At 38.8% G+C, this 22,500-nt stretch overlaps 1 protein-coding gene across 8 annotated transcripts in view; it reads left to right on the top strand.

Moving 5' to 3' along the window:
* The window catches only part of numbl (NUMB like endocytic adaptor protein), a 63,444-nt gene that overhangs the window by 32,802 nt on the left and 8,142 nt on the right, over positions 1-22,500 (top strand). For 6 of the 8 annotated variants that reach the window (XM_077541608.1, XM_077541613.1, XM_077541612.1 and 3 more), the window contains 5 exons: positions 14,025-14,175; positions 16,492-16,566; positions 17,458-17,532; positions 20,342-20,482; positions 21,714-21,921. In XM_077541608.1, coding sequence (XP_077397734.1) covers positions 14,025-14,175; positions 16,492-16,566; positions 17,458-17,532; positions 20,342-20,482; positions 21,714-21,921 — 650 coding nt within the window. Of the gene's footprint in view, positions 1-12,808; positions 13,001-14,024; positions 14,176-16,491; positions 16,567-17,457; positions 17,533-20,341; positions 20,483-21,713; positions 21,922-22,500 lie in introns of those variants that run through there. The other 2 variants (XM_077541606.1, XM_077541607.1) reach the window with 2 other exon arrangements.

The following is a 22,500-nucleotide window of genomic DNA, read 5'->3' as shown; positions in this document are numbered from 1 at the left end:
AGTGACACTAAATAGCGTTTAGTTACTTTATATTGTGTTTATTTGTCGCACTGGTTTGCCATTGTGTGCCTTAAGCTTCGACGTCGATTTGATTGACAGCTCGTTGTGCACCTCGTTAAAGTCCGCTCCGTAACTAATTAAGTGTCTCAAACACCGTTTAACTACACGAACGTGTTCTCTTCCGTATGTTTGGCATTAGTAGAGAAGTGCACTAAAGTATAGTGTGCTTATTTGCTCGTTTTGTCTCTCTTTTCACGTCATGTCTGCCGTCATTTGGGACATTATCCTCTCAATCGATGCCACTAATATGTAACATCTACGGCCGTAGTCGGCTGCAATTAATGTTCAGTGATGTAATTTCGTTACGTGCATCATACTTTGAATAATGAGCTCATGTTTGGTGTGTTGTATAACTTTCTCGTGTGTTAGTAACTATTCATGTGGACAGCTAAGATAGTGCTTGTTAATGTGAATTAGCAATGTAGCAGCCTAGTTATTATTTAGACAAGTACATCTGTGCCATTAAGTGATACAGTACAGTACAGTAGTGAGAGAATAGTGCCCATATACACACACGTGTCTATAAGTGTAAAACACATTAAACAGCAGAAAGTGGCAGCGGTCCACCGCAACAATGTCTGTTTAACCAAGTTATTCTTACTATTATTATAACCAAGTTATTTTACTCTACCTTTTTCTGCGTTGATTGGGGCATCCTAAGTGGCAGTAAACTACATGATGAAGTGTCTTTTGACAGTTCTCTTGTAGAGAGGAGTAGCATGATATTGCTGTTCTCGATTTAAGATCCTCAGCTTATCAAAACTGTCTATATGGTAACAATAACAATAATTATAATAAGGTCTACAAGAACTGTATGGTGTTCAGGGATGAATAGTTTTTCTCATGGAATTTTTTTTATTTTTTTTTGCTGTAGTAATAAGTAATGGCACAGCTGATGCACATTTTGAATGACAGGGTTCCTCCTATTACTTCAAAATATAAAAATATAACATTTATAGAATAAAACTACAAGTATCCCAAATGCTATAAAAGGTAATGTCACATTGGCCCCCACATTTAACTCCCCCCGCCACCAACGTCTTATTGCAGATAGAAGGATGTAAAATGAAAAGTGTAGTGTGAGAATCCATTGTAAAGAACGGTTAGGGTTTGCATTATTCAAAAATTTGGTGCCAACATTTTAACTTTTACTGCAAATGAATATCGGCTTCAAATATCGGTTATCTGCCTCCTTGACTACCGATAATCGGAATCGGTATCGGCCCTGAAAAAAGCATATCGGTCTATCTCTAAAATAAATACATAAATAAAAACTTGATATGTCATTTGTGGCACATTTGTCACCCTGATATACGTCATTTGTGGACAGTCCCAGCACAGACGGTTAAGAGAAGTATAATTATTGTTGCGGTTAATTACACAAGGTGAGTGTTTCACGATTGTGTTTCTACGAAGTATCTTTTCTTTAACTGTCTTGGCGTTTGTGGAGTTGTGAAATCCCGTAATGGTTCTTGATGAAACCAAATTGTCAGCGACTTGCTCCTTATGTCAACTGTTTTTCGGCACATCTCTTAACAATCTTATTTTGACCAACTTCAGTTTTGTCAAAACCCAAATAAGTTCCAGGTTAGGGACATGGACTCCTGCTAAATGCTAACATGTTCATTGTGAATGAGACACATCGTGAAACGCTTCCCGCGGCACCTCCAAAATAAAAGTCAGTTAGATTCATAGATTACTCAGTTTATGAATGCATATTAAACAGCGAGCCCTCTTCTTGACTTCTTTGAGTTTTCTCAGCGCGTTTCAAGTGACTTTCAGTCTCACCCACTGCTGAGGCTGAGTGTTACAGCTTGCAGCTTAGTGGGTGCGATATAGCAATAACAGGCCAGCCTCCACTGTGATTGTGATGTGTTAAATGAGATGGATCACTATCTTTGTTCTGCTTCATCTTATGTTCAGTGTGAGTTCTTCCTCACCAAACTAATTCATTGGTTTTATGGACCTTGGACTGTGCACATGGACAACCAGCCCGACCCAACCTGGTGCTCGAGGCGAGATTTCTTATGGTGCCCCCTCCATTGCCAATGCTTTCAAAATAAATCAAATAGTATTGTTTTGTTCATTTTTAAAAAGTACAAATATTGTCACCCAGTTCAAAATCGAAAACAATTATATTATAATTGAAAATGGGGGTGGGAGGGGAGGGGGGAGGGGTCGGAGTCTATCAGACAGACCTCAGCTGTCATTCAGTCATTAAAGTGAAACGTTGATTACCAGATACAAAGAAGTTGTAAATTGCAGTTTAATATGACGCATGTCAATGTTATAGAGTATTAGTAATATGAATTATAAGCCCAAGTGTAAAGTTTAAATCAATTAACATGATTTGTTTAGACAATTTTAACCGTAAAGAAATTAAAGTCTTTGAATAAAAATCTTTAAAGGGATGAAAAGGGAATAGCATTTTGATTGCCTAAAAGCGAGGGAGCTAGCTAGCTAGCTGTATCATAAATACCAAGGGCTAATGTAGAAACCTGCTGAGTTGTTTTAACAGTAAAATAAATGATGTATAACAGCACTTCCATCTCAGAAGATAAAATAAAAACTCTCACTTTTAACACAAGAGATTGAGTCAAACTTCCTCTGAATTTATCAACTTTATTTTCAATTAAGCAGGACCAGATTTCACACAGTTAGTCAGTGTGTGAGTAAATAGAGTCGAGATCAGAATTAATTCAGTATTCATACTTTTTGTGACATTTTTATTCTGTGGTGTGCTGAGTAAACAACTATGCTTTCTATACAATAAGCACGTACCACAAGTAATAACATATCCTTTGGCATTTGCACACATCAGTAAATAGCAAAAGGTTGACTGCACAAGCTGTTAGTAGTAAAGAAGCACAACTAAGAAGTGATTTTTCTCTCCTTTTTTTTTTTTTTTTTTTTTTGGCCTCGCATGATGTGTGTTAGAGCACCTCCATCAAAACAGGGTTTGATTTCTTTGCTGGCTTACCCATTTTAAGAAGTAATACATTTTTATGTAACTATAAGGTGATTTCTTCTCAATTCTTTGGCTATGTTTATTGATATACTGTGTGCCTTATCTCAATTTGTGCATGTCAAAAACTTGCTAGCGATTATAGGCTGGCACATGATCTACACTGATAGGAGAGGAAATACAAAGTGGGAGCACATCATGACAATATGATAGTGGAGGGCACTCCATTGCTCCCCTTCATGCCTGGCTGCACAATGTCTTTGTTAGCTTTCTCTAGCACACCCATTTCCGTCACTTCTACAGCACATGCATGAACATAGACAATAGCACAGATATTATCTAGGATGCACATGTGAACGTAAACGCACATTAGGCTGGTTTGGCTCTTGCATGTATTTAACTTACTACTGCTACAAGAGCAAGTACAGATAATTTTGGATAGTTACTACTGCACATTAATATGCAAGTATATCTCTTTTGTGCACCACATACAAAAAACAAAAAAAAACAAAAAACATGTATGATAATCATGTGTTTTTCATCAGTTTAATGTTGTCATGTCTGGGGCACGCCAGGGTTTGGGTTCATGACCGTGAGGTCAAGTGTATGTTTTGAATTGATGTAACAGCATCTAGCTTCAACTGGTTTTAAGCTATGTGACAGCTCGGTGATGTCAGGAGCTATGTGATGTCAATCTTTAATCCTTTACTTAGTCACCACCAATCAGATCGATTCACTGTCTGTGGTAGCTTCTGAGAAGTGTGTGTCTTTGTCGGATTATTAACTCTGTTCCTCGGTGCACCTCCACAGCCCAAGTTAGTTTTGCGTCTAGATTTTATGCGAATAAAGAGTTAAAATCTTATTTGTCTGCATCTTTTGGGATCCAACCCCAGAACATAACAAATGTAGACTAAAGAACACCGATTCAAACACTCCCATGCTCTACTGAAGTGGGTGGGAAATGAAACAATGACAGGCGGGGCAATGTCAAAGTGGAGTGTTAAGCCTGGAGAAGCATGATAATATATACAGTTAGCTTTCTGCTTGCACCTGACTACTGATAAGCGAGCCCATTCATGCATCTACAAGACTGTAAACCTTTCTGTCGAGCTCCACATTTTTCCTTTATAAGAGTCGTTTTTGTAGAAAGATCAAACACTTAACCGTTTAAAGAGTTCACTTTGTTGGTGTTGATTTATTTATCAAAAATAATCTTTCTTTGATCCCCACTTCAATGACAACACTTAGCTCCGTTTTTATTGCAGTCAGTCAGAGTTACAGTTGATTCCCTTTTCGTAGTTTGTATTGACTGCTTTGCTTTGTCATTGTCCTTATTTTTTACATTTATATTTGTCATGAGTTGAATGAAAAGTACATTACAATACAAACAAACAACTGTTATGTCATACAGAAAGTGTTACAGCAGTAGGTCCAGTGCCGAATTGACTCCTACAGAGTTGATTTTTAACACTTTTTTTTTTTAGTTTGTTTAGCTCCACACTCTCCATAATTAAACCCACCACTTAGAATAGTTAAATACAGTGATACCTCGGCTGACGAACGCTTAAGCTCACGAACTTTTCGCCTCACGAACATTAAATTCGCGAGCATATAGTCTCTGCTGACGAACTAGTTTTCGGCGGACGAACCAAACCACGCGGTCGAACAGCACCACGGTGGCGGCCACGAGAAGCTGACGCACGTTCACGGCGTCCCAGTTCGTCACCCCCTTTCTTTTAGTGCGGACGCCGTTTATGTTTGATAGACATTTTGGACCATATTGAGTGTACTTTTGCTATTATGGGACCGAAAAAGACCCCACCACAGGCTAGTGTTAAGCCTAATGCTTACCAGCGAGGGACGGCGATTCGGCGGCGCGTTTGCATTGTAGTCAATGGAGTTCGCGCCACTAAAAAAAGCGAAAGTGCTATCACGTACCTCAAAAAAGGAGAAAATCGTGCCACGGCTGTTTAGTCCCAGGAAAGAGGTGAAAGTAGTTGGCGGTGCTCACTTTTTGTTGACTCGCTAAAGTGCTCCACTTCCTTGTTCACCAAGGGACACGCCTCCTCCGCTCCGGTGAGCACGAAAGCGCGAATGAACGGCAACCGTTCCATAAACACTCTACGCGGTGAAACGCTCGCGAATGAAGTAAGTCTACCATTGCTACCATCCTTAAGAACTACCATCACAAAGTAAAATAAAACGACTTTATTATACAGTACAATTTATTTCTTTAATTACAATACAATAGCACATTTATTATACATAAAATAAGGTATATTTTTGTGTAGTTTTAAGGCTTATTTAGTAGAAAATTATGTTTTATAGGCACCTGGGAACGGATTATTCTCATTTTAATGGTTTCTTATGGGAAATAAATGTTCGGAAGACAAACTTTTCGCCTCACACACACTTTCTGGGAACCAATTATGTTCGTGAGCTGAGGTATCACTGTATTTACTACAGTGAGAGAGTACATTTTTATCTTACTCAGTAGAGTTAAATTAATACTACAGGAATGGACAAGAAATAACTCAGCATCTCTTACTCAATAATATGATAAAAAGTACATCTGTTAGTGGGATGTCATCATTCATTTCACTGCGAACAACAAGTCCAACTTTGTATTGAAGACTAGCATCTAGTTGAGAACACTTCTTTTGAAGAGAGCATTTCAAACATGCAGTCTTGTCTGGGAGTGAAAATAACTCCTTTTGTTTGAATGCCAGCGTTTCACAGTGATAAGCAAGAAGGAAATGAGGAGGAGGAAAATGGCGCTGAATTGTCTCTCTCCAAAAGAAATTTTGAACATGTTCAGACCATTTTTGACTGTCTGCTAAGAGATCTTTTGAAACCTTTACGAACCCTGACGAAAACCCAAAATAAGCTATATTCATATGAATTTCTCACTCAGTAAGATGCGCGGAACTTTTCATTTATGTATTTATTTAAATATCCACTTGATAATAGATGATGGTGATACTGGGAACGCTATACATTTTTTATTTTGAAAATTAAAAAAAAAAAATGAAAAAATTAAGAAATTATGTTGAAATTTTGGAAAATGTTATTTACAGTAGAAAATCTTAGGTAGCTTTTGCTTTCATTTTTAATTTAGCTTAACAGCTGATGATACTGACAGCTCCCTGCACTTTTGTTATAATTTTTAAACATAGCTGTTAATTCCTTATATGGTTCAAAATTAAAAGGAAAACCTTCAAAGTCTTGAAAAGTTGTTTTAACAAACATGCTTCTCACTGTTACTTCAAATAAATATGGGCTTGAAATATAGGTTATTGGCCACGTTGACTATTAATAATCGGTATCAATATCGACCATGGGAAAAAAACAACAACAAAAAAAACCCTATCGGCCGATCATTAATTATTTTGGGTGTGTACCTTTCAGCCAGGTCTATGTGTTGATGTTCCACATTTCCAAAATGCATTACAGCTTTAGTGACTAAGGGAAGATTTAACGCTTGTTATGTAAGATGACCACCTGCTAATAGACTTAGGTGAGCTTTCTTTAAATACCTTACCACCCCCAACAACTCTTGTGAAACATGATATTGACGGGAGTGAGGAAGGACACTATGCTTGTTGTGTGCGCGAGAGAGAAATGGAGACTGACAGCGGGAGCAGTCGGATTGGATGCCAGGCTGATGGTTGGGCACATGGCTCTGCTTCAGTTGTCACTTTCAATCAGTCAGCCGCACACTCTCGCGCACACACCTACTGTAATACACTCCCCTGATCTCATTGTGCTGTTGCTAGAGAGCAATTGGGGATTGTGACTGAGTGATTTGTGGGACTGCGCAGCAATGATATTGACCTGGAAATGTTCAGAGTGACACGACTGTCTGGCTCTTTCAGAGACTGATGATTACAGAGCGCATTTTGTCCTGCGGTATTGTTTTTAGGACACTGTCCTACTTCGGGCTGAATTATTTTATAGGATTTTAACACTTCGCCAGTACTGTTAAGAGTCATTTTTATTTTAATTTGTTTCCTGCATTCTTCAATTGAATCCACAAAATCAAGCTGAAACTAAAATTTGATGCACTCTTTAGCGTGGCAATGTTTTGGCAGGTTTCTACTGTATGTCCACTTGTGGTATTTGTGCAATAAGTCTTTCAGTTGATCTTGCCAATACAGTTATTTCCCGTAAGGTATGTTGATCTGCCTATGATTAGCATGTAGCCTGAAACTTCTTTCACATACACCCGCACACGCATTCACATGCCTGCACACACGCACAAGCAATAAATATATGGAGGACCAAAACTGCCAAAATTCAAAATAAATAAATGACTAAAAGTGAGAATAAATATGAATATAAAAAAATATAATTCGAAATTTATATATATATATATATATATATATATATAAATATATATATATATATATATATATATATATATATATATATATATATGTACAAATATATAAATGGAAATAAATCAGTTTTTATTGTCACTTTTTGTCATTTATTTATTTAATCATTTATTTCTTTAGTCATTTCTTTGGTCATTTTTTTATTTATTTAGTCATTTATCTATCTATTTATTTATTTATTTATTTATTTAGTCATTTATTTATCTATTAAGTTATTAATTAATTTATTTATCAATTTATTTATTTATTTATTCAGTCTATTTATGTATCAATTAATTAATTTATTTAGTCATTTATTTATTTAGTCATTTGTTTATTTTGAATTTTGGCAGTTTTAGGCCGTACTGCCAAGTCGAAATGTTACGACCATCTTGTCCACTGTTTGCTCTCACTTGTTGTCTAACAACTCAAGTCGCAGGTTGAGGTGACAGTGGACACGATCGTCGTCCATTGCTTGGAGCTCTCCATTGCAAGCCGGCGAGACTTCCTTGTTCACCGAGCTGCTCATTCGACCAATGGCAGGCAGTTTGCAACGGCGGAGTCCAACCCAAGACACGCTTAGGACCGCCCCCGCATTTGAATAACATTTCCACTTGGCCGTACGGCCCAAAACTGCCAAAATTCAAAATAAATAACTGACTAAATAAATGACTAAAAGTGAAAATAAAAGCGGATTTATTTCCATTTATATTTATTTTTTAGATAGAATTTTCGAATTATATATTTTTTTATATTCATTTTTATTTTCACTTTTAGTAATTTATTTATTTATTTATTTAGTCATACAGACACAGGGACAAAGGGAGCTTGATAGAATGACTGACAGAAGCTTTGCATGAATTGTAGTGTCCTTATCCGGGTTACTCAGTGTCAGTTGAAGTCTGCAGGCCCCAGAAACTGGGTCAGGTGTATGCGTGCTCGTGTGTGTGTAAGAATGAGTGGATGATGTGCTTGTCTTTGCTTCAGGTCTGTTCTCTGCCCATTTGATACATGTTAGAGGATCTCATTCAAAATATACTTGTCATATTTTTATGTTAACCCTGAATAAATAGTCATAGACAAAATAGAGCATTAGTGTATCTCGTGCTTGTGCTTCGCTGCAGAGGTTCATGCACACAGCTCATGTTACAGATTGGAGTCAGATTCTGATTAATATACATTTTTCTTTGGATGTTTCACTGACTTTGTTGGTTATTGTTATGCTTACTTGTTATAATGGCATGTTTAGAGTTTATGCTTTTGATTACTTTGGAATTCTTTGTGGGTTTCTTGTTTAGTGTCTGGAATGCATTTATTATTGCTTCAGTTTGTTGTTGTGTTTCCTCCCCTCCATGGGAGAGTACGGCATTGCATTTGGAGTCAATCCTTCATGTCAGAGTGTTAAGTATTGCTCTAAATGAAAGCTTGATGTCGGAGATCATATTTGGGCCTGTGATTAGTGGGTGGAAGGGATTTGACAAGTAGGTTTGGTAGGTAGGTAGTATGGGTTTGGATTTGTGCTATTCATTAAGAAACAAAAGTGTTTCATTTGTAAAAATCAGTTTTATCCAGTGAAAGTTCATGCATTGTTATTATAATGATTGCTGAATCATAAACTTAGCATTTGATACTGTTCTCCAGGCTAAATTTGATACATTTAAAATTTCCCAATTAACTTCTATTGCTCACTAACCCATTTCAGTGTGTTACAATACATAATACGAAATCTACTTTTAAAAATCTTGTCACAGGTATTCCACAGGGCTCAATTCTTGGTCCAATTCTGTTTTGTCTTTACGTAAATGGTCTACCATCTGTGTGGCAAGGTTGTAAGGTCATTATTTACACAGATAATAATGATTTTTGTGAAGTGTGGATATAATTCAGAGGCTGCTACACACATTACAAAGGTAAAGATAAACATTTCAAACTGGCTGAGTAAATGTCACTTTCAACTAAACTCATTCAAAACTGATACAGTACAATGCTTTTTTTTTTTTTAATGAAAACAAGTAAATCACACAGTCCCTGACATTTTTATTTCTGGACAGAAAATCCAAATTAAACATGAATATAAATATTTGGACATTATGTTCGATGTCACTCTCACTTTCAAACATCACGTTGATAAAGTAAATATAATCCTCAAATTTTCACTCACAAATTTTAGGCATTATGTCAACAGAAGCTGCCCAAATGTATATGATTTCTGTTATAATATATCATATTAATTGCTTTCATTATACTCACCTGGGCAACTACAAATTGTAATTCTCTAAACATGTTACTATGTCTAATAAACAAGCACTTAAAATTCTGGATAAAACTCTAGCTATCTAGCTATCGAGCTATAGCTATCTATCGACGCCTGTCTTTTATACGGAATACGTCACAAATTAGCTCCACTTCCACTCTGTAATCTTATACAGTAAAATATAGACCAGCTGACTTTAAAGTCATTATTAGTTTTGTAGTATATTAAATTCAATACAATACAAAGACAAGATATTTAGTGTTAAAACTGATTAACTCCCCGCCGCCAAAAAAATATTCATTTTGAAATTGATGATTTCCTGCTTGATGTACAAGTCAGTCCTGGGCCTCCATTGTTGTATTTTTAGCTCCGTAATCTTACATTTTCAGTGAGGAGACAGGTCTGGACTGCTGGCAGGCCAATCTAATACTCGAGCTTTTTTACGATGAAGCCACAGTGATGTAACACGTGTAGAATGTGGCTTGGCATTGTCTTGCTGAAATTAGCAGGGAAGTCCCTGAAAAAAGATATTCCTTGGATGGCAGCATATTTCATCCCTTGTTTGTTTTTTGTTTTTTTTGGTATAATGTTATTCTGACTGATATTCAACATTACACGTGCACTGACAAACAGACATAATTTACGTGTCTCTTCCTTCTTGCTTATGATATGAGGTGGGTTTAACTACCATGTGGTTTAGAAGAAGTATGAGGGAGGAGTATGTCACATTTTGCCAACATTTTGGAGCTGCTGTTGAACAGAAAACATCTGAATTCTGGAGAAATTCAGTGTCCGTGGGTGTGTGTGAGCGAGCGAGAAGGAGAAGAGAGTCCAGCCAAAGATACCAATCAGATTCCCATCTGGTAACAACTAAACACAGCTGGGAAGACATGAGGTCATGCTGTTTTAGCACAGATTATACAAAATGAAATGCACACACATAGACAAGCTAGTTCATACTTTACATGTATGTACCTTGAGTCTGAGAAGAAATCGATTAAATTTCCACTTCATGTGCTCACTGGTAACAAAATCTGACCTTGAGCAGGATCACAAAATGGATGCATGATTGGAATGAGATTTCACATCATCTTTACTGTATATGATGTCTTGTTGATTGGTTGTTTTGTTGGCTGTTGTGAGGCCCACCAGCTTCACGTTCTCCAAAATATCACATCACTGTCGTCAGTGTACTAATGTATTGCAGATGTTTGGATGGGAAATTGCTGCTTTGTTTTGGCATTAAGCCAATGATTTGTGTAGTCTACTCAGAGGTGCTGATGACTTTATGACTATAAACAGTCTTCATTTGGACTTGCTTCAGTGTAGGCTATGTAAGCTTTCACAGCTTCAAAAAGTTGTGCATATGCATATGGTTCTTGTTGACAGGGTGAGGTCGCAACTATGGAAATCATTTACAAGTTACGCGCTCAGTAATGTCTCCGCCTTGATGGGCCGGTCTCCAGCGACTTTCTCTTAAATGCTGTTTACTCCAACGTTGTTCCTCATTTTGTAACGTGATGCTCCGAAAAAATGAATGTGAGCTTCTTTAACTACTGTGTGGCTCTACTGTCTACTTTGAACTCTTGGCTTGCACAAATACATAACGTGGATTCAAGTATTTTTTTTTTTTTGTTGCCGCGTCTTCCGGGTGGATCATCTTAACGATTGTTTCTCGATCCTGTCAATCAATCTGCGTAACAACGTCATGCGTGCTCGTTCCGAGCTGAGCATGCGCACTTCGAGTGTTTGTAGCATGTAGCTAGCTTCGTGTAGTGAGCTTCGGATTCGGCCATTCATCGTTGTAGCTCCGCCGAGCTGAGCGCGTACTTTGAAAATAGCTGAGAGCCGCAAGAGGACAGCCGTATGAAGCGAGGCCGGCCGCAGGGACTGATGAAGATGATGATGATGAAGATGAGCTCGCACGTTAGCAACATTTGAGAGGCGTTTCCCCTGGACGAGCAGGAGAGTTGGTAGGATGGTCTTACGCATGCGCAGTTTTTTAAACGTGACAAACAGATGTTTGGCTTCCACTTTTCGAGAAAATCAGTGAATCCACCTTTAACTGGAACTTAAAAATCTAAAAATGAGAATTGTTGTTCCTTTGGTGCTGCCGGCCGGCCTTATGTGGTCAGCCTGATCTTTGTTTTGTTGTCTTTTTTAGTATCTGAAGTTGGCTTGTTTTTTGGATTTTTAAGCTAACTATCATTTTAAGCAAGCTGTCATGTGTGTTATCAGTGTTGCTACTATTACCTTGAAAAAGTAGCAGTTATTTTACTGATTGCTTGAGAAGTTTAAAGGTAACTTGGTTATTCTACTGATTACTTAATTTTAAAACTAACTCAGTTAAATTACAAATTTTCTTGCCAATAAGAAAAACTGCTACCATTAAAACAGTTTGCAAACGTCTTAGCAACTGTTTGCAACCATTAAAAAAACACTGATGACTGGCAATCGCTGCTCAGTGAGATACTACCTTAAGATTGATTGTAACATGATGCGACTCCGAATGTTTCTTCAATTTTTGGTATTTTATGGTATATATAAAACGTATCTACAGTACAGTGTGCACGACCAACGTTAATATGTTCATCTTTAGCTGTCACAAACTCAGCAAAGGGTCTGAACATCTCTACTTCCTTCATTGGTATGTACATGTGAGATGTCAATATGAAGAACTGGACATTCCATCCTCAATTTGATTTCTTCACGCGCCATCTGGTTTAGCTTCTCGTCACCTCTTGTACATCTCTTTTTATAGTTTAGTGTACATGCAATGGTAATCTATTCACCACCGTGCATCCTCTACATCTCATCACTTCTGTGGGACTTTGCCATCTAGCCCCTCCTTTCTGTTTCACCCTACTTCATTTAACACACGTGGGTGCTTGGTGTTGTTCCCAGAAATGAATGGCACAAGCGACAGCATGTGTGCACAATGAGGGTGTGTATGTCTGTGTGCGTCCATTTTTGGCACAGAGCGCATGTCTCACTCACATGCCAGGAATGAGTAATGCCACTCAAGCTGTTTTGCAGCCGCGGCATATCAGTAATCCACATTACACACACGCCTGTGAGGTGAGAACGAGTGTAAATTTACGCATGCTTCCGGCACGCCAGTCATTACCACGGCTGCAGCAGGGATTATTCGAAGTGATGTGCCCGAGTGTGGATATATATTTCAGCGCGCACCCTGACCCACGTGTCAGGCAGAGGGAGCTTTCTCTTCTCTTCAGTCGACAGATTTTATGCTTACTTTATGGACATTATATGCCTTCAGTGTCGAGGATGTGCAATTTCACACCCGGTTGTAGCAATCATGCCACTTTCTGGGGCAACCAGACGGTAAGAAAAATGTGCCTCTTTGATTTTTTTTAACTCTAGATGTGACATAAATGAACTGACAGACAGATGGATGACAATGTTTAGCTTCTCTGTGACCAAAGAACAAATTGATTAATTTTTCATCATGGCAAGTCACCTGTAGGCTTCTGAATGTGATTTGACAATATCCACTGTGCTGTCTCATAGCTATGGCATAAAAAAAAATACAGACATAGAAGCAATGTATACATTCTGTAACTGTGATGCTGCAAAGAACCATTATAATTTAGCTTTACGCGAGATAATCTCAATTCTTTCCGATGCAACACTCTCCTGTGGCAAATGTGACAGTGCAGGAATGAAAACAGTAATTATCCTTTTAAGCAACCTACGTTTGGATGTTGTCATGTTTCGTTGTGCAGGGAAATTAGCATCGCCTTACAGAGCACAGAGGCTGAGTGCGCTAATTAGACAGCACAGACACAACAGTATTTATAGACCAGTGAATTGATGGATGGACGAATGTTTGTGTCAGTTAGGATATGCACAGTCTGAATGATGAAAACATTTCCTAGTTTTGCTGTTCATTTCAACCACTTATAGTACACATACAAGATGGTGAGATCAATACAAGGGCTGAATAAAAATCTGCTTTTACTTTTTAAGCCTGTATGACACAGGGATGAACATTTGTGATGCTAGCGAATGTTGAATTCACGTTCCTAGTGACAAGAAAGACCATCAAGACCGTTTAGAGAATGTTTAGGAAATGCTGCAACCTTAAACGGAACCATACAAATAATACTGTTTTGATTGACATTGTCAAGTAGGTATGTTAAAGAACTGAAAACTACTTCTAACACTTGCCCCGTTCATTCAGCTACTAGATAAGGTAGTTAAGGTATCAGAAATAGTTTTAATGTGAACACAATTGTCTTTTTTTTTTTCCGCACTATCTTCATTTTCTCTTCTGTGCACATTACAAATAGTCAACTTAAAGTGTTTTAAGCAGAAAATGAAGTAGTTTCCTTCTGTATGTCAACAGTACCAGCGAGCACGTGACCCCGGAGATGAACAAGCTTCGTCAGAGCCTGAGGAGGAAGAAGCCCACCTATGTACCCGAGGCCAGCAGACCGCATCAGTGGCAGGCGGACGAGGAGGCTGTACGCAAGGGCAAATGTAACTTCTCTGTACGGGTAAGCCAACACGAGTCTTGATTTTCGGATATCGTTGCACAGTATCGCTGACAGCCACCATTAAGATTATTATTTCACATCAACTCAACTCAACTCAATTCAACTTTATTTATAAAGCGCTTTAAGAACAGGCGTTGCTCTATACAAAGTGCTGTACATAAACATCAGTTTTGCAGTAAACAAGAACAAAGCAAACATTTTGAAGTGTGAATACAGGTTTTTTTTTTTTTTTTTTTTTTTTTTTACAAGTAAATACATTATACATCAGTGAACAAATAAGTAGTGAATAAAGAGATAAATAAATACATAAATAAGTAGACTAAACCACAAAACACCAAGAATAAGTCTCATGTTGCGCCAAAAGCCAAAGAATACAGATGTGTTTTAAGACGTCTTTTAAAAGAGGATAACGAGGGGGACTGCCTAATATTTAGTGGTAGGTCGTTCCAAAGGGAGGGACCGGCAACAGCAAGGGCTCGATCTCCCCTAAGCCTCCGCTTAGCCCTCGGTACCTCCAATTGAGTCTGGTCTGCTGATCTGAGGCACCGGGCAGGCAAGATAAGGTGGGGCAAGACCATTGAGAGATTTGAAAACAAATAGAAGAATCTTAAAATGGATTCTAAATTTCACGGGCAGCCAGTGAAGAGAGGCCAGGATAGGGGTTATGTGTTCCCTCTTCCGGGCACCAGTAAGGAGACGAGCAGTAGCATTTTGGACAAGCTGGAGACGCTGCAGGGAGGTCTGGCTGATCCCAAAATAAAGTGCATTACAGTAATCCAGCCGAGATGTAACAAAAACATGGATTACCATTTCTAAGTGCTGCTGAGATAGGAGATTTTTGACCTTAGCCAGCTGTCTAAGATGAAAAAAGCTGGATTTGAGAACAGCGGCAATTTGCTCGTCCAGTTTAAAGTTACTGTCCATCTTGACACCCAGGTTTGAGGCTGTTGGCTTCAAATACTGTGCCAGAGGACTCAAGTCGGCAGGATGAGAAGAGCCGCTGGGACCAAAGACCATAACTTCTGTTTTCTTCTCATTGAAGTTCAAGAAATTTAAAGCCATCTGTTTGGCGTTTTACTTCCCCTTTTAAATAATTGTTCTTTGTGTGCAATCGCTGCAGATTTATTTATTTCTCAATGTGATGAATAGGAATTATTCACTTAAAATTTTGAGGCAATATATGTCAGTTTATTCCCAAAATCTGTATCTGATACCCCCAATTATGCCTAGGAGGGTCTGAAAATGTAATAGATAGATCTGAAAATCTAATGTAACAGTATGATTATGCATCCATCTTTTTTTCTCTGTAAAGTCTAGAAAGCTTAAATTAATTATTTCTAAAGTCATTTTTTTGTGTGTGCACAGCGCATCCAATCAAACATTTTAGTGCTGTGTGCAATGCAACAATATGACTCTGAAAGGTAACTCAAGGTCATCCAACAAATCTGTTAGGATGTATTCATTCATTTTGAGATATGTCATGAATACAGCGAAAGGCGGCTTTACTGAATTCTTTATTTATTTGATTATTGATGCATGATAGCAGACAGCTAAAACATGAATGTGCCAAATGAAACTAAATGATCTACACATAACAAAATCTCAACGTGAGAGGTTGTGCTAGCCTGTAATAAAAGTAATTTCAACTAACCACTGGAAAACAGTCCATATTATTTTGTCAATGTGAAAACCACAGGCCTGTTATCCTTTTGTAATTGATCACATATACAGAAGCATTGGTCCCTTGACCTGATAACCTCTGCTCCAGAAGAAGAGAATAGCTGGATAAACGATAACAGACATTGCGTGATGGCTTGAGGAGGCAGGATGAAATGACTGTTGGTGAGATGGGCACATGGAAGAGGGATGAAGAGACTCAAGGACATATGAGCTGAGGCTGAGTCATGCAATATCAGATAAAAGAGGCTCATAATGAAGAAGCCCGGAATAGAGAAACCAGATGGGAGAAGGAGGTTATATTTACACAAGATCAAGTAGAAGTAAAATACGGAAGTTCTCTCTTCTCATAGAGACAATGTTAATATAAAAAAATTCTGTTCACGTGCAGCTGCAAAAATGGACAGAAAACAGCTTGCATGCACATGCGACAATTCTTCAGGTTATAGATTAGAATACTGCAATTCTGCTTCTGTCTTGTCATCATTACTAGCACCAAAACAATATAACACCTATAGAAACACTTTATGGGTCACATGGTCATTTTTATCATTTTTGTTTGGTCGGTGTAATTATTAGAACAAGCATTGAAGTCAATGAAATGGGCTTCCAAAATAACATCCACACTTTGATCTGCAGTACCTGGGCTTGGTGGAGGTGGAGGAGTCTAGAGGGATGCATGTGTGCGAGGAGGCGGTGAAAAAGCTGAAAATTGTGAGTATATGACACGCGCACACACACAGTTACACACGCATAGTGGCATTCAAAACTCTCTGCAGTTACTTAGCTTTGCCTTTTATCAGTCTGATCCTCCAAACTCTCAGCAGAGCAGAAAATATGATGAGGGGCTAAGACTTGTAAGACTTGTACTTGTATCTCATTCACTGCCAGTCCAGTTAAAAGGGATTTTTGACGTATATAGCCGTCAATGGCAGTGAACGAGGCATGGATTGGGAGTATTTTCAGAGACGCTGACACAAATAGAACGATGACATGTTTGGAAATGTACTTGTAGAGTGTTTTATTGCCGTGCTGTGTCTGATTAGTTTATTTTTACTGATCCACAACCATGAAACAATATTGTGTTTGAAATGCACATTACATTATATTGTACTGTACTATGTATTGCTTTTCCAACACTTTTCAGCAAAAACTCTCGAGAGTCTCCTCTTAATAAATCTCTCACCCACCTCCTCATTTAGCGCCTGCTTCCATGAATTGCTTCCTGTTTATTCTGCTCTCATGTCTCTCTGTGGGATTACGCAATAACTAGGTCCTAGGCTGCTGCACAATGGTTCAAAGGCAATTATTTAATTCTTTCTTTCTGTTTCCCTGACTCACACGCTCATAATTCCACTGAATCGTTTTAGTAGTTTAAGGTTAAACCTTAGCTGAGTTGGTCTGTGTGTTATAAGGTTGAGCCTACATTTTTACCTGGCGCTCCTCTCCACTCGTCCACCCACACCCTGTGATGTAACTTTACATCATTAGTATGGCGACAGCCTTGACATGCTAAGAATAGCTTTTGATTACATCACTGTGATAATGAGTTCATTAATCAAGTGAACTGTTTTTCCTTTCTTTTCTTTTTCTTTGTACTTGCAGAGCGGGAAAAAGACAGTGAAGGCAGTATTGTGGGTTTCAGCTGACGGACTCAGGGTGGTGGATGATAAAACGAAGGTAAGCATGTTTTGAAGTTGTCACTCATAAATGTTTTACTCATCTAGTCTCATCTTTTTTGTTTGTTAACTCACAAAGAACATGACCTTACAGTCAACTCTGACAGCCATTAAAACTTAAGCATTAAAGCGGAAATCAACCTGAAAAAAAAATGTTCTTTACAATAGTATTTCTATGCATCACCGCTACACATGGTATTGTGATTGATATTGTGTTTGTGGATTATAAATTAAGCAGCAAAATGTACGAGTTTTGATCCATCTCATAATCACGGTTCACCTGTTTTCTGCGTTTGATCATGTGACATTTGCTTGCAGAGTTGTGATTGGTCGTTACCTGAGTCCTGAGCAATTGTCATACTGCCCCGGAGATGGATAAAAATGGGTTGATTTTGCTGCTTAATTCATATTCTACAAATGCAATATTAATCAGAAGACCATGTTTACACAGGGCAGCATAGAATATATTGTAAAGATTTTTTGGGGGTGTTGCATGTGCAAATTTACCCAGTAAAGTGAAAATCGCAGTGTTCAAGTGAAATATCTTCCGTCATTCTGTGCTCGCCTTGGTCCAAGCATCTTGCCAAGGGTGCTTAGTGGGAGGAGGAGCTCAGACATCAAATTGCACTTGAGGAATGTCTGGTGACTGAAAGGCCTCCTTGTGTGAGTGCAGCTCACCGGGGACTCCTTTGAAAGTAGATCACACTAAGCTGCACACAATAAAGGAGAGAGTGAGTTCAATGGAGAAGCCCCTTACGCTCCGTCTTTTCATATTGTTGGGAGATCACACATACACCCGCACACACGCGTCATGTCGCCAACAACCCCGCTGGCAGGGCTTCAAAACGCCACCTCTGTTTCTGCTCCTTATCCTCTGATGCAAATATGTCCTCCAGTGAGCAATGGAACTGTACAGCTGTGCAAATGAAATCTCATTTCAACCAAGCAACAGTTTTTTTGGGGGAGGCTAGAACAGGTTAATGGCATTTCTATTCATTTCAATGAGGAAAGAGGACTTGAAATACAGTGCCTTGTGAAAGTATTAACCCCCGTCAGCCTTGACCTTTATGTCAGAATATTACTATGACAGACAAGTGAATATATCATATAGGTGGCGGCATGGCTCAGTGGTAGAGTGGTCGTCTCCCAGGTGGGAGGTTGTGGGTTCGATCCTCAATACTTGTGACCATGTCGAAGTGTCCTTTAGCAAGACACTGAACCTTAATTTGCTCAGAGTAGACATATGAATGTGTGAACGTGAGGCTTTGTAAAGCACTTTGGACACCATTTGGTGTAGATAAACATAAAAAAACAGTCAATTTCCCATTTGTAGGTGCTCAGTGAGTGAGTAGCCAGGAGTTAGAGATGTCCGCAATCCAAATCAGTCAAATTTCCAAGCCGGATGCCAAGCCAGTAATCAGGTGTAAAAGGCAGGAGGGACTAACAAAGAAGTTCAGGCGGCAGGCAGAAACAGAAATCAGGTTGGTACAGGTTCAGGTTTACGTTAATTTTGAGGTACATGTTCGTGTTCAGAAAAGGACCGGAAAGTACTCCCAAAGTGACTTTTAGCGTTGAGCTGAGAGACGGAGCTAGTTATATAGAGCAGGGAACAGGTGAGAACAATCAGGCTACTAACGAGGTATGGTATGTCAAGATGATTACAATAATACAACCTAATCTGTAGCTTTATCACTTCAACTTTGCATGTTTTATGAAATAATGACTGCACGTGGACTGCACTTCTGAAGCACTGAATTTATCTAGATACTATATAAATACATAACATATTCGTATGTATATCTAAAAAATATAGCCTACTAGACAACTGAGATGCAGCCTTTACGATTTGTAAATTTAAAATTGCATTCTACTACATTATGTAGTTGATTTAAAGTTGATTTTGAATTGTCTGCCCACTTTGTTTCCCAAAGTTCATTTTTTTCCTGTAAATAGTAAATACATGTGACACAGTCTTGTCACCTTGTTATGTTCTTCCGTGCTGTTAGGAGTCACACAAAATGGTGTCTACATCAGACACTGCCTTTCTTGAGTATTTCCCGCACTTGACTGAGGCGTCCTATCAATCCGAGGTGACACTCTCGTGTTTGTTGCCCATTGAATGAAAAGCAGACATCACATGGCCACGGTCAGTTGTCTGAAAAGAAGACGCTCTGCTCTGCACTGCCTTTCACCTTGGTACCAGCAGCCCCCTGCATTCACTCACTGTCCGCAGTGAAAGGCCCGTTATTCTTTCTTCTCTTTATCCACTTTCTCTTCCCCCGTCCTCATTCAGCCTCTCTCGCTCTCTCCTCTTCCACCCCTTTCTTTGTTTTCTGAGGCCAAAAAGGATGCGAGTGGATGCTTGTGTGAGCCCCTCTGTCTTCCTTTGTCCCTTTCATCTGCCTCTCGGCTCTTGTGTTGTGCTTCCCTTCTTGTTTTTGGAGTGTCAACGAGGTGAGCTCGGGGCCCCTAAATATACACCAAGAAAGCGATACTCCCCTCCAAGTCTCCTCTGTAGGCACTGACGCAGGCTGAATAAACCTTTCATAGAAGGAAAGGCGAGTGGAGCAAACATCCCAGAGATTTCAAGAGGGCCCAATGTCAACAGTCTGTTGTTACACACTTTTATAGGTAGGACTGAAAAGGAGGCTCGGAAATAGCGGGTTAGGTGTTGGATCGGTTCACTCAGCTCTTCAATGGTAACTCTCAACCCATCTTAGTCAAACTGATGTCTAAGGAAAGAAATGTGTTGGTCTTGTTGCGTGTACGTTGCACTCAATCATATCTAAATGTTCTTTTCATTCTTCCAGGATCTGATCGTGGACCAGACCATAGAGAAAGTCTCCTTCTGTGCTCCTGATCGAAATTATGACAAGGCGTTCTCCTACATCTGCAGAGACGGCACCACCAGACGTTGGATGTGCCACTGCTTCATGGCGCTCAAAGACTCGGTGAGGGCAACTGCGAGCTTCTTTGTTGCTCAGCCTGTCTGATTTTAGGCAACAATTATCCTTTTTAATGCTACTTTAAGTTTTTAGTCTGTTACTTTTATAAATCTCCCTTGACAAAAGGCAAAAAAGTCTTTGAAGGCTTTTAAGATATATTTGTTCCTTCTGCCTCTCCTCTAATAAACGGCATGTTTCAAATCATCAGTTTGAACAATGAAAATAGATTCCTCCTGTTTTTAACTCAGAAAACAAATAATAACAGATGGTGCCACTATGTAGCTGCATTTATAGCCACGTTCCCACCAAGGTGGTACACTACATCCTAACGTGATTCATGCGGCTGTGTCAGCAGGACACTGTTAGCTGTATGCAATCTGTAAATAGCCTGAAATAATAACAGCAGGAACACGTGTCATTCGCCAGTGACTTTAACAATCACTCTAAAAACAGTTGGGTCAAAAATAACCCAACTATGGGTCAAAAATGGACTGATCCTCTACTTGGGTCAATTTGACCCAACTTTGAGTCAAGAAATGAGTCTTTTAGTGTAACCAGCCTGCCACTTGCCCAAATTCAGCAGGGATAGTTTTCAACATACCCGTTACTTGAATGGAGGAGAAAATCCCCATCAGCCTTTTTTAATAGCCATTCAGCAAGTGCAAACCTTTCCAGTGTACTCTCACGTGACTGTTCTGGATCGTGTGTAAAGTGACGTTCAAAAACCGAAACAGGTGAAAATTTGTGGTATTTGTATTGATAGGAACCACGGTTACAGTGTGTGAGAGGTTATACTCAAAAGCAATAATGGAGTTTAGAGAACATTAAATTATTAAAAAACAAAAAAAACAAAAATACAACCGAAGTAAATACAAAAACAGCAAAAACTGGGTAACAAAAATGCTATTAAACTGAAAGCTATGGTGCAAGGATTTCCACCACACACTGTCTGTTTATTCCTAACTAGACGACCTTGTGTTGTTTGTTTGAGTGCCACATTGGGACAATTTGTTGGAAAAAAAAAAGAGTGTAATCTGATTGGATGAATTCCACAGGGCATCTTAAAGTTAAACAAATAAGATCTAAGTGAAACCATTACAATCTAATCTGATCCTCAATGTGCGGTTATATTGCATATGGAAGTATGACTCAGTTGAATCACACCGGATGCAATCCAATGACCAGTCAACACATCAGGGATCTTGATCGTTTGTGTTTTTAATTTCTGCTGCATTAGGGGGAGAGACTCAGCCATGCAGTGGGCTGTGCCTTTGCTGCCTGTTTGGAGAGGAAACAGCGTCGAGAGAAGGAGTGTGGCGTGACGGCATCTTTTGATGCCAGCCGCACGTCGTTTGTACGCGAGGGCTCCTTCCGCGCCAACTCTGCCTGCAGTCAGCACGGCAGCGGTAGTGAACGAGATGACAAACAGCAGGAAAAAAACAAAGGTGTGTGCGTGCGTATTTATTTGTATTTTTATTTATTTATTGGTATTTGTATTTATTTATTTTTATGTATTTATTTGTATGTATCTATTTATTTATTTATTTATTTATTTTTATTGAATCATATTTTTGAGGTTTTGATCATCTGTAAACTACCGGAAAGGCGCTCTACAAATGAAGGTTACTTACTTACTTACTTACTTACAATATTCGACAGATAAGTCAAAAATTATGTTTCCGCAATATTCAAATTTCTTGAAGTGTACCTTTTACATGAAACACAAATTCTGTATTTCCAAATAATATGTGGGTGCAGTGATACATGTTGGTGCCTTTCGTACAGGTGGCATAATTCGACCAACCACTGTTGGTCGTTTCTGTCAGAACGGGCATCTGGTGTAAAAACTATGGCAAACATTTAAACAAACCATGCGATTTTAGATTCTGACAGCTTGATAACTGTAAGAAGAAATATTGCGGTATCAGAGTACTGTATTGAAATTACAGCTCTGAAATAACATTTTTTGAAATATTTGGGTAAATAAAAGCAGGATTTTCCCGCTATTGAACACAATCTATTTT

The sequence above is a fragment of the Festucalex cinctus genome, chromosome 13, assembly GCF_051991245.1.
Source record: "Festucalex cinctus isolate MCC-2025b chromosome 13, RoL_Fcin_1.0, whole genome shotgun sequence".
NCBI lineage: Eukaryota > Metazoa > Chordata > Actinopteri > Syngnathiformes > Syngnathidae > Festucalex > Festucalex cinctus.
Note: the sequence above shows the minus strand (reverse complement) of the source record. Positions and strands in the feature narration are given on the sequence as shown.